The 13,323-nt window shown below is 39.1% G+C and overlaps 2 protein-coding genes across 2 annotated transcripts in view; one reads left to right on the top strand and one right to left on the bottom strand.

The window, feature by feature from the left end:
- Window positions 1-735: 735 nt before the first annotated feature.
- LOC103517351 (collagen alpha-1(III) chain) overlaps window positions 736-13,323 on the top strand; it is a 13,585-nt gene continuing 997 nt past the window's right edge. The window contains exons 1-3 of the mRNA XM_008482376.3: window positions 736-889; window positions 2,361-2,503; window positions 3,468-7,425. Of these exons, the coding sequence (XP_008480598.2) occupies window positions 3,481-7,425 (3,945 nt within the window). The 5' untranslated portion in view covers window positions 736-889; window positions 2,361-2,503; window positions 3,468-3,480. The remainder of the gene's footprint in view (window positions 890-2,360; window positions 2,504-3,467; window positions 7,426-13,323) is intronic.
- Window positions 7,609-13,323, bottom strand: part of LOC103517352 (NADH dehydrogenase [ubiquinone] 1 beta subcomplex subunit 3) — an 8,322-nt gene continuing 2,607 nt past the window's right edge. Inside the window, exon 3 of the mRNA XM_008482377.3 lies at window positions 7,609-8,039. Coding sequence (XP_008480599.1) covers window positions 7,862-8,039 — 178 coding nt within the window. The 3' untranslated portion in view covers window positions 7,609-7,861. The remainder of the gene's footprint in view (window positions 8,040-13,323) is intronic.

The following is a 13,323-nucleotide window of genomic DNA, read 5'->3' as shown; positions in this document are numbered from 1 at the left end:
TTACGCGTGGTCAGTACCCGGATGAGTGGCCATCTGTGTAATAGCGTACTGTTAGCTTTTCCTAGTCCACACTGGCTAGGTGAAGTTAATGTAAAAAGGCGAAAGATTGAAAAAAAATCAAGATATGTACGAATAATTAGACAGTGGAGTTGGCCTTATCGTTCCGGAATCAAAGAGAAAAGTAGAAAAAGAGAAAAACACCAGCCCTTCCGAAAATGAATCTCACATCTGTTTAGGAGAAAATTCGTCCCGAGAGGGAATCGAACTTGCGACGGTAGGTACCCTACCTCTTGAGATAACTAGGCTACTCTGGGTTTATTATAATAAGAATATTTTTTTTTTTAAGCCAGCCTAGTTAGCTTAGTTGGTAGTGCGTCTGCCTTGTAAGCGCCAGGCCGCGGGTTCGATTCCCGCCCGGGGCGGATTTTATCCTGATGGGATAATGTTCGTTCTCGGAACGGCTGGCTTTCTCCTATCCTGTCTTCTTTCTCTCTTCGATTTCGGGACGATAAGACCATAGCAGTTACAGTTCCCTCTGATCAAACCTCTTTAAAAAAAAAGAATATTTTTTTTTTTATCATCATGACAGTTACCATGCAGTCACGCTGAAATCCGGTACCCGTGAACAGGCGACAGATGAAATACCTCTGTGGAGTCTGTGGTCAGGGACACAGAGGTAGATCGGAGTTTTGCAAATGGATCACGTGACCATTCAAAATGGTTTCTTGCAAAAATATGTTTGTTTTGTTCTTGTAAAAGAGAAGAAATATTTCAAATTCCGAATTTTATTTTTTAAAAAAATGGTTTGATTCAAATAATTAATTGAAGATTTTACTGTGCAATTATGGTGTAAATTTAATCATATCCCTTGAATTATCAGCGATAATAGGTAATAATGTCATTTTAACAAAAGTGTTTTCGCCCGACACCGAAGTACGTCTTGAAATTGTGTTTGTACAAAGTTTGGCTTAACCCCAAAATATTTTTTATGTAATTTAATCATATCCCTTGAATTATCAGCGATAATAGGTAATAATGTCATTTTAACAAAAGTGTTTTCGCCCGACACCGAAGTACGTCCTGAAATTGTGTTTGTACAAAGTTTGGCTTAACCCCAAAATATTTTTTATGTTTTTTTTTTTATTTTATCTTTTAATATGGAATTATTTTATGACTTTACCTTTTACATTAACTAACACATTATTTGGAAGCCTCGAAACACATTTGAAAACACACACAACTTCATTTCAACAACTAACACCATCCAGTTCTTATGAATATTTTAGTAGGATTTTTCTTGTACCCATAACCAGCTAGCTTTTGTGCAGATACCTACTTACTTATAGTTTGAAAGGTACTTTTTACTGAATTGTACCCTGGTATAATTCTATTAGTTTAGCTGATGGTGAATTAGATTATTCTCACCTATCTTGAATTGTGGGGTCTTTCCATTAGGCAAGAGTCTGACACAAGCCAAATGAGAATTGGTTACTGACTGTCAAAAGCCATTTATTAAATAATCTCCTTAACATCAGTTTGGTTGGAGAGATACAATCCATTACATCCTAGTGTGCCCTATGCCTACCTTGCATCCTCTCTATACAAGATGAAAAACAAGAGGCTTGACATTTCTGATTTTATCCTAAAAAGATTGATTAGATCAGCAGTAGGAAACAGAAGAGGTAAAGATTTAAAGAACAAGATTTCACACTTCATAAAAGCTAACAATGATTTATGAATGTTGTAAAATGTAGGAATATAGCATTTATTTGTAAAAATATAGAAAAATACCAATGGAAGATGAGTTGAAGAAAACTCAGATGATACCCAAAAGTGTCTTTCCACTGACTTACTGAAACTGATTAGACTAAAGCCCGCTTTGCACCAAATCATTTAATCAGTGGCGTAGCGTCCATATAAGGCGTGTATGGCGGCCATACACTCGAAATTTCACTCAAATACCCTTAAATATTGACTTTAAATAATAATAATAATAATAATAATAATAATAATAATAATAATAATAATAATAATAATAATAATAATAATAATAATAATAATAATAATAATAATAATAATAATAATAATAATAATAATAATAATAATAATAATAATAATAATAATAATAATAATAATAATAATAATAATAATAATAATAATAATAATAATAATAATAATAATAATAATAATAATAATAATAATAATAATAATAATAATAATAATAATAATAATAATAATAATAATAATAATAATAATAATAATATTAATAATTATAATAAATGAGATTTGGTGCAGATTGGACAGACTTTAACCAAAATGTCTTTATGTTATCTAATATTTTTTCTCCTCTTTTCCCACAGGTTTTACCTTCAGTTTCACATATTGATGCATTGTTCATTAGAAAATTTACATTGGTGGGAGTGAGTTTGACCATTTGATTTCTATTTACATGGCCTTTTCAACAGCTTCATTCCTCTGTTGTTTTCTGTATATTGCTACAGTGGTAAGTTCATTTTTGTTTGGCTCAGCATATGCAATTCAAAATTTATTTCTCTCATCAATTAAAAATTTGAATTAAGTATACCTCCTAGTGTTATCTACCATGAGTGATTATTCTGTTTCATGATGATTGCTTTAACCTAGGTCCTTTTTAATATTAACTAGTCAAAACCTGTCGCTTTGCTCTGGATTAATTCTGCTAGTAAATCCTTAAGGCATGGCTGTTCATGTCACTCAACCATTTAGTGGTCTAGCTCAGCGTAGCTTAACAAAAACAAACCGGGCTAGTAAATCCTTAAGGCATGGCTGTTCATGTCACTCAACCATTTAGTGGTCTAGCTCAGCGTAGCTTAACAAAAACAAACCGGAAAATAGCCTATAACCTTCACGGGACTGCAAGCAATAAGTTCACAAAGTTTCATAGCAATCGGATGAGTGGTTTGGCCAGGCATAAAGTTCGAACAAACACACACACACAAACAAATATTCATTTTTATATATTAGATAATAACTAGTAGTTCTGTGAACTGTAGACCTCACTCAGACTCTTTTGAATCTAACAAAACCTTCCTCCTTTTTATCATTTATTTCATAAACCAAACTACTAGGCCTTCAAATCAAAGGTTCTATCAATACAATTAAAATTAAGCATATAGTTATCGCATTGTATTGACACTATCACATTTGATGTTGGGAAGAAACAAGGAAACTGGGAAGATATAAAGGTTAACCAAAGGTATAGCAATAGAGTCTGGTAGAGGCGCTTTGTTCATTGACCTGTCCTATAGGATAAAATGATAATGGTTATGTATTTGTATGTGGCTGCCGCTGCCCTAAACTAAACTTTGGTAAATTCAGGGACACCCTATATTTCCCAATTACAAAGAACATATGAAACTTTTTCTTTTGAATGATTTGGATGAATTATTCATGATTGTTAATGTGAATTCTCATGTTTCCATTTTCAGAAATAATCTCACCATGATCAAGGAGAAGCGTGAAAAGAAAAAAGCCAACAACAATCTGACAAATAACTCGGTTGCTACATCATCAAGCAACAATACAAATGACAATATGACACCATCCACTGATGATGAACAAGTACCGATTAAGACAGAACAAGATGATGATACAAAGAAAATAAAAGAAGAACCAGGTGAAGATCATATTGGTGACAAATGTCATTCACCCCTTGATGAGAAACCATCGGATCTACCCGATATCAAAACTGAAGATTTACTCAACAATCCAAACAATGCAGCAGATGGACTCACAGGAGGGAGTGAACTATTGGATAGTAAGAATGATCTTTTATTACCAGATGGTTCAATGTGTGGTAAAGGAATAAACTCAGAGAGTGTACAGCCATTACCAAGCAATGTTATTAACAAACAACCTGGGACAATGGAGGCTCAATATATGCAGCAGCAAAGTCAGATATTTGTGTTTTCTACTCAGCTAGCTAATAAAGCTGCAGATTGTGTGTTAGGGGGACAATATCCAAGTATTATTTCCTATCATTGTGCTCAGCCTAAAACCAAGAAATATTTAGAAAAACACCCATTAAAAATCAATCAGTTTAATAGGCAAAACTCCAACCAATGGTTGAATAGTCTGGTCCATATGAAGAAAGGACCAATGAAAGGTCCACTAGGTCCTAGAGATAGTTTCAAGTCAAATATGATGGGAATGGGGGGTCCAGGTCATATGGGGATGGGGGGACCTAATAACAATATGGGTATGGGAGGAATGTGTGGCCCTGGGGGCATGATGCAAGGGATGGGGCCTGGAAATATGATGGGCCCAGGGCCTCGAGGGATGGGCCCTGGTGGTCCTATGCATGGAGGCTCTATGCATTCGGGGCCTGGGGGTCCAATGCACTCGGGGCCTGGGGGACCTATGCATTCAGGCCCAGGAGGCCCAATGCACTCAGGACCCGGGGGCCCAATACATCCTGGTCCTGGGGGTCCCATGCATTCTGGGCCTGGGGGCCCAATGCATTCAGGGCCTGGGGGCCCAATGCATTCAGGGCCTGGGGGGCCAATGCATCCTGGTCCTGGGGGTCCCATGCATCCTGGGCCTGGGGGCCCAATGCATTCAGGGCCTGGGGGCCCAATGCATTCAGGGCCTGGGGGGCCAATGCATTCAGGCCCAGGAGGTCCAATGCATTCTGGGCTGGGGGGCCAAATGCACTCAGGGCCTGGAGGAAATATGCATTCTGGTCCAGGAGGTCCTATGCATTCAGGCCCAGGGGGTCCTATGCATTCTGGACCTGGTGGTAATATGCATTCAGGGCCTGGAGGGCCTATGCATGGTGGTCCAGGGGGAATGGGAGGACATGGCAACATGAATTCGGGGCCTGGCTGTATGCCCCCAGGTATGAATTCTGGGCCTGGTCCTGAAAATATGAATACTGGATCAGGTCCTGCTAATATGAATCCCTGTATGGGAAACCCTAGGATGCCTTGGAACCAGGGAAATATGTCTATGGATAATTTTATGATGGACTCGTGTCAGAATAATATGGGCCCAGGGGGGCCAATGAAACCAGGTGGCCCTCAAGGTCACATGATTGGTGGCCCAAGTCAGTTCATGATGAATCGGCCACCAAACCCTAACAATGTCCCTCCCATGAATAATAGCAATAGTAACAATAGTAGTATGATCCCTTCACTTGATGATTTCAATGATGATTCACTCGAGTTGAATCAACATGCTTCTATATCTCGGGTCAAAGTACCCGATGAAGACTTGACACCACAACAAAGACAACACCGAGAAGAACAACTGGCAACACTTAGAAAAATGCATGAACTACTTTTCTCCTCAAGAGAAAATCAAGGAAACATGGCACAAAATCCAAATGGAGGAAATGGTAGTGGTCCAAATCAAAATTTGGGGGATCCTAGTACAATGTCTAGTGGTCCTCCAACATCAACTAGTGCTAGTGGAGGAGCTCAGAGAATGGATGATATGCTAAACTCAATGGGAGATAGTGATTGGCAGAAAATGCAAATCCCATTCTTTGACGAGAGAAACAAAAAGGAAAATCCTGCACCAGAAAATAGCTCAACTAGCAAGGGACGAGGGACAACAAAGAATCAAAAATCTCAAGGTCCTCCTCCATCCTACCACCAGGCTACAAGGTCAGCGAGTGTCCCTGTAGCAATCCCTAGTCCTGGCCCTGGATCTCCTAACAATCCTACTTCCAACTTGTCACTGCCTTCACCACGCACATGTTCAGCACTAGGATTGAATTCTCCTGATAGCAGGCAAAGTCCCTCTGCTAGCCATTCCAATCTGGATTCTCCTCTCCCATCCTCTCGGTCCCATAATCCTAGCAACCATGGCTCTCCTGTATCTAATAAGACGCATCCCTCTCCTAGCACTAAGAAAGATCTAAGTACTCTCTCGAATGAATTTTCACCTGCAGGACATTCGGACCCAGAGGATAGTATGTTTTCTAGGTCCTTACAAGTGCTAGCTCAGGATCAAAAGAATAGTAAAGAACCTGACCTGATGTCTGTACCCTCACCTCAGCATATTCAAAACTTCAACACCTTTGAGGGCCAAGAACTGACAATACAAAAGCAGCCCAACACAAGTTTAAATAAGGAATCTTCAAGTACAACATCTCCTTCTCAGCAGTGTGGTCCTGGCCCAAACTTGGATAGTAATAATCCTCCGGAGATGTCAAATAAAACCTCACCCAGCAATCCTCTCACCCCAACCAGTAGTGCAAATGAATTCCCCCCTATCAGTAGTGCAGATACTAAAATGCCCCCTCAGTCTAGGTTTAACTGTCCAAGTCCTCAGCAACAAATGTCTGACTCTAGGTTTCCTTCTCAAAACAATTTCCACCCTGGTTCTATTAAGACTGGCCCCGGTGGCTCTGCTATGGGCTCTCCTTTCATGAATATCTCTCCTCCACCTTCAAGTAAACCTTGTGCTATGATTTGTGATCCAAAAGATTCCAACTTTTTTCGAGTTGGTCCTGATCATATTCCTCTCAACCCGGATGTCAATATGGAACGGAAACCTGTACACTTTGACCCTATTTCATCTCTTGCTCAAATGAGTCAGCAGTTGACGAGTACTGTGTCTGGTTCCCCTATGGGACCAGGAGGTCCTGGTGGCAATATGATGGGTCCCGGGGGAGCTCATGGTAGGATGGGTTTCAATGGGCCCGGGGGTCCAGGCCCTATGCATATGATGCAGATGAATGATCTCGGGATGTGTGGACCTAACATGATGATGCCTGGTGATAGTATTCGAATGTTTGGTCCGGATATGGGTCCAGGCCGGAGTATGTCTCCTAAGATGGGAAGTTATTGTGGTCCAGGGGGTCCCGGGGGCATGAGACCTGGCGTACCAGTATCTGGTGCTCCCGGCAATATGTACAGTGGCGCTAATGTACAAGTCAAAGCCAATGCTCCCAATACAATATCGTACCTGCCTACTAGACCTCAGGGCCCTGACCCTGGACCTAGAGGTCAACCTAATCTAGATTTCCTTCAGCGCTTCCCTAATCCTCTTTCTAACTTAGATTCCAAGGTGCCTACTCACAAGTTTCAGTATTTCCCCAACTCATTTCCCCCTCAGAATAACATGGGAGGAGGCGGTGGGATGTGTGACATGATGAACTGTAATACACCTCCAGGCATGATGGGGCCCCGCGGCCCCAACATGAGGCCCATGTACCCCGGGCCTGGACCCAACATGGGGCCTAAAGGTCCCTCGGGGCTTGCCCCTGATGCTAGTCAACCTTTACCTCCCTCCATGGGACAAACCAATCTCAAAAATTCCAATTATATTGGTCCTACTACATCAGATCCGAATTATGCACAACAGTTTCATAACTTTCAACAACAACTGTATGCTACAAGTTCACGGAATCAAATGCCAGGGCCTGGGGGTCCTGGTCTCCCTCCTCAGCTGACCCACACATATTCTGCTAAATAATAAAATAAAAAGCATCTTATCTTATACCTAGTCCCTTTTTGTGCTGTTTAATTTAGACCCTCGTGACCCACACATATTCTGCTAAATAATAAAATAAAAAGCATCTTATCTTATACCTAGTCCCTTTTTGTGCTGTTTAATTTAGACCCTCATAATTTTTCCCACTATAACAAAAGTCTCTCACCTCTTTGTCTTTGTATAGTTTACTTGGAATTTAGAACAGATACAGATAACTTTCAAATATGTATAACACCTATTTGAATTTGAAAATTGTTTTATTAAATTTTTACTTTCTACTATTATGTTCTACACAGCCTAGGTAAGTCTAAATCATTTAGCGTAAAAATGTAATAAATACCCTAGGTAAAATAAGGCTGTATGAATCCCACACATTGGTTGTTCAGTGGTGTTTGCCGCCATGATGATCGGAGGGGGGTGATATGAATTTGTAAGTATATTCAATAACCAGAGTACCAGCAAACATTACTAAGCCCCATTTGAATCCATAAAATGAGTTGTTCATAGCACGCTTCCAATGTTGTATAGGATATTCAGGTGGGTATCTCCAGATATGATTCCTGGAAGGAAAGAGGAAAAATGGTAAATTCATACAATCATCAGCTTGAGCCACATGGCCATGGCTTATAAATGTGAAGCTTTTGAAACAAGTGTCGGTGAATTACCTAGCATCAATTTGAAGGACTTGTGTTTCTGTAAGCGTTCCTTGTTCGTCAGATTCAACGAGTTGTAGTGTTTCTGCCCAAGCGTGAGCAACGCTGTGTATCCGTGCAATGGCATCTGTACTTGGTAAATTAATGCGTTCCTTGTTCGTCAGATTCAACGAGTTGTAGTGTTTCTGCCCAAGCGTGAGCAACGCTGTGTATCCGTGCAATGGCATCTGTACTGTACTCGCCGAACAAAGGCAGCTTAACTATTAACACAACAAGCACGATGATTCGTTGGAAAACCGATGGCGCGTGGATCAGCTCTGAATAGGAACAAACACTGAACACTGCAAATACCGAATACTCGGCTCCAAGATATTGTTAACAATGCACTGTTTGAATATTTGTTCCGAGTTGTTGGTGAACACTGTTCGATACGAATGTACGTGCACTGTAAACATCCCTTTAGAACACTGAACACTGCAAATACCGAATACTCGGCTCCAAGATATTGTTAACAATGCACTGTTTGAATATTTGTTCCGAGTTGTTGGTGAATACTGTTCGATACGAATGTACGTGCACTGTAAACATCCCTTTAGAATATGTTCGGTACGTAGGTAATTACTTATTTTGTAAAAACTTCTCATCATATACATATACAACCAGCTGAAGTGATTGCGTGTGTTTTCCTCACTATTTCAGAACATCAGATGTGTTTCATAAAGCTTTTCATCAAAAGTTACTCCCGACCCTAGTAATGATGTGTTTTATCTGCAGAGCTACATTTGTATATTGTTCCCCACTTATTAAGTATGTATAAATAGGACCCAATTAAACCCACAGTAATTTTCTATAGCTGGATTTTGTTCGATGTAAATATGTAACAATGTTTCTTTTATTCTTAGATCTTTCTTTAATTATTATTTTGTACATACTTGTGTACGACTGTACGTAATAGTAAACATGGCATTAGAAAAGTTTTCGCAAAAACCTTCCAATATGCGACCGTAGGTGTCTATTGCTTTAAGACAAATGAATAGCTCAGCTCACCCCTAAGAGGGATTTAGCTAGAAATACTGTGAAATCGAGCCTGTCTGGGCCTTGGACTCTGAATATCATATGATTTTCAAACGTTTATCTTCGGAGGAACCCGATCTATGAACATGGTAAGAATCTGTTCGTGTAAACCAGTGATGGGCAAAAAAAAGCATAATTATGATATGATTATAATCACATACTCTGAAGATATGATTATGATTACGATTATAATCGTAATCACAAGGATGAATACGAATACACTGCCAAAAGCATAATTATGATATGATTATAATCACATACTCTGAAGATATGATTATGATTACGATTATAATCGTAATCACAAGGATGAATACAATTACATCTAGGCGCACGGCAGTGCGCCAGGCCAAGTTCCAGCCTGAGCACGCCAGTGTGTATATTACACGAAACATTTCTAAGCATTTTTACCCCTATCATAACTCCGGTAATTTTCCACATATTTTCATGAAATTTGGACCATATGTTAATTACAATCGTAATCACAGGAAAAAACGTAACGTAATTATAATGATTTTTTAAATACAGATGTAATGTATTCATACTTGTGATTACGATTATAATCATAATCACATCTTCAGAGTATGTGATTATAATCATAATTATGATTTTTTTTTTTTTGCCCAACACTGGTGTAAACATACGCTCAGATGTGCCGGTTATAATACAACTCATATAGGTACCTACCTACCTATTCTTTTCTGTTTGTCATTAAGAAGGTACTATGCGAAAGCTTGTTTTTGATGCTATGTTTGTAATCATATTACAATTGATATGAAATCCAATTACACTTGAGTCTACATGTTCATGGTAAAGTGTTTGTTGACCTCTTACTATCACCAAACTACTCAATATGAACCTATAGACAAGGTTCTTAATTACCTATTCGATGTATTTCTGTTAAGACTTTTACTATTTCTTATCTTGTTTCATCTTCACCCAAGTTACAATCCAGTGGTGTGAAGAGAACTTTTCAACCTTCTTTGCTGTCCTGTTTACATTTTTAACACTCCCGAATCCCAATTTGTTTTTACGTTCGTGTTATCCGTGGAAAATATTTTACAAGTTTGACATGGTACATCTACACTACACTACAGTCAACTGACATTGATGAAGTAGGTAAAAACAAAGCCAACCCAGTTAACTTGGATACTACGTCTGGCTTGTAAAAGCCTAATGCATTTGTGAGCATGGTACTTGGTACATACTGTATCGTCACGTCACAACTGTTTTGATCTTTTCTCTTTTAGAACGACAAATAAAAATTGAATTTTCTATCTTCTAAGAAACATTTTTACCAGCCTAGTTAGCTTGGAAGGTAGCGCACCTGCCTTCTAACCGCTAGATCGCGGGTTCGATTCCCGCCCGGGGCGGATTTTATCCTGAACGGATAAGGTTCGTTCTCGGAACGGACGGCTTTCTCCTATCCTGTCTTCCTTCTCTCTTCGCTGAGGTACATTGACACTATAAAATCCATTGACAGCGCCTCAAACACCGTCTACACTGAAAACCGTTCTTAGAGTAGGAGGAGAGGGAAACGAACTGTATCTGTTTGGAATAAAATTTGCCCGCGACCTAGCTCTTACTTTTTTACAAGCCAGACGTAGCTGTGACGTGACGATACAGTATGTACCAAGTACCATGCTCACAAATGCATTAGGTGTGAAAGTTAGCATTTCTACATTTCCCCTTCCCTCCCTTTGTAAAATACAATGAAATTAAACATTAAAACTTTATGTTATGTAATAATAAATTGCGATTGTTTTTATTTGTTTTCCCCCCATAAGATTTATCACGCCGCGCCTACTCCGTACCGTAGTGGGGAGGCACGGTAAGACAGTCCGGAGGTCCCGAGTTCAATTCCCGACAGTTGAAGTTTTTCATCTCTGTGCTTGACTTCGAGGTGAAAAACAAACTGAGCAGCTACTTTGGGAAATCTAATATGTAACACGATTAATCTATATGCCTCAAACAGGACATTTTATTATGCTATAGCACATTGAATCCACCAGTTCCCTATGGACCACTGAAGTTAAGCAAACTTGCGCCTTGTTGGTATCTGAACGGGTGACCGTTTGGTCAAGGGCAATCACATGCTGCTGTTTTTACTTCCCCCTCAAACTGGGTGAAGTCATGTGAGAAACTGTCTGAAAACCTACCGGGTAGCATGAAGGCGCCAAGTTTATTAAAAGTTTCATTGCCGTTTTTATTTCGTTGACAACTGCTGCATTATACTTGTGGTCTGTTCTAGCATGCTTAGCCGATAGTATTTCCCTCGTCATATGATAGAATATGCTTCCTACTCAGCCAGCCTAGTGTAGTATGGAGTGCGCCTGTCTTGTAAGCGCTAGGTCGGATCCCAAAACGGATATTTCCAACCATTTCCCGATTTTGAAAATTTGGACCGATTGCAATACTTTCATTACTAGTATAGCTCCGCTACCGCTATACTGTAGTAATAGAAAGTAATAAAAATGAGAACACCCTGCTTGAGACCTCTATTAAAGGTCAAAAACGTATATAGTACAAATTTGTAGTCTGATAAAAGTTTGAGCTCGATTTAATTACTATATCAGGGCCGGAATTATTATTATTAAACGATTAGATCAAACTTTTATTTACAGAATAAATATTTACAAATGGTAACATAAAATGTACAGGTGACCGTTTGGTCAAGGGCAATCACATGCTGCTGTTTTTACTTCCCCCTCAAACTGGGTGAAGTCATGTGAGAAACTGTCTGAAAACCTACCGGGTAGCATGAAGGCGCCAAGTTTATTAAAAGTTTCATTGCCGTTTTTATTTCGTTGACAACTGCTGCATTATACTTGTGGTCTGTTCTAGCATGCTTAGCCCATAGTATTTCCCTCGTCCTTGACCAAACGGTCACCCGTTCAGATACCAACAAGGCGCAAGTTTGCTTAACTTCAGTGGTCCATAGGGAACTGGTGGATTCAATGTGCTATAGCATAATAAAATGTCCTGTTTGAGGCATATAGATTAATCGTGTTACATATTAGATTTCCCAAAGTAGCTGCTCAGTTTGTTTTTCACCTCGAAGTCAAGCACAGAGATGAAAAACTTCAACTGTCGGGAATTGAACTCGGGACCTCCCCAAAGTAGCTGCTCAGTTTGTTTTTCACCTCGAAGTCAAGCACAGAGATGAAAAACTTCAACTGTCGGGAATTGAACTCGGGACCTCAGGACTGTCTTACCGTGCCTCCCCACTACGGTACGGAGTAGGCGCGGCGTGATAAATCTTATGGGGGAAAACACAAATAAAAACAATCGCAATTTATTATTACATAACATAAAGTTTTAATGTTTAATTTCATTGTATTTTACAAAGGGAGGGAAGGGGAAATGTAGAAATGCTAACTTTCACACCTAATGCATTTGTGAGCATGGTACTTGGTACATACTGTATCGTCACGTCACAACTGTTTTGATCTTTTCTCTTTTAGAACGACAAATGGAAAAATTATGAGGGTCTAAATTAAACAGCACAAAAAGGGACTAGGTATAAGATAAGATGCTTTTTATTTTATTATTTAGCAGAATATGTGTGGGTCAAGGTAGCTTTAACACAAATATTGGGTTTTACCAACTCCAGATTGAGATAAAACACTGATTTCCCTCTACTCAATAGCCAGGTCATCCTCAGATTGAACTCAATCCAATGGTAAAACTTGACCTAAGTTGAACAGAAACTAGCCAAACATACTTGGTCAACTTGAAATTAAAACATTTTATAATTATGTTTGCACACTATAATAAATGTTAATAAAAAAATAAAAATAATGTTTAAAACATCACACCACAGTTCATTGTTCAATTGGTGTCAGAATATTCCAGTTGATTTAGAAATATGGGGTTGATAACATGTTCTAGGAATTTAAGAACTCTTGAATAATTGTTTAGTACACTAATAAAATCGTACTGTTACATACATGTTTATAAAATGCTAAATCAAGTGTTATTATTATTTTTAATGAATTTTGTCGGAAGTGAGCTGTAACAATAGGTCTTGTCTCGAAATCGAAGAGACCACAGGATAGGAGAAAGCCACCTACTCAACTCTGAGAATGATAAAATTCGCCTTGGTGGGAATCGAACCGCG

This window comes from Diaphorina citri, unplaced genomic scaffold (assembly GCF_000475195.1).
Source record: "Diaphorina citri unplaced genomic scaffold, Diaci psyllid genome assembly version 1.1 scaffold1819, whole genome shotgun sequence".
NCBI classification, from domain to species: Eukaryota; Metazoa; Arthropoda; class Insecta; order Hemiptera; family Psyllidae; genus Diaphorina; species Diaphorina citri.
Note: the sequence above shows the minus strand (reverse complement) of the source record. Positions and strands in the feature narration are given on the sequence as shown.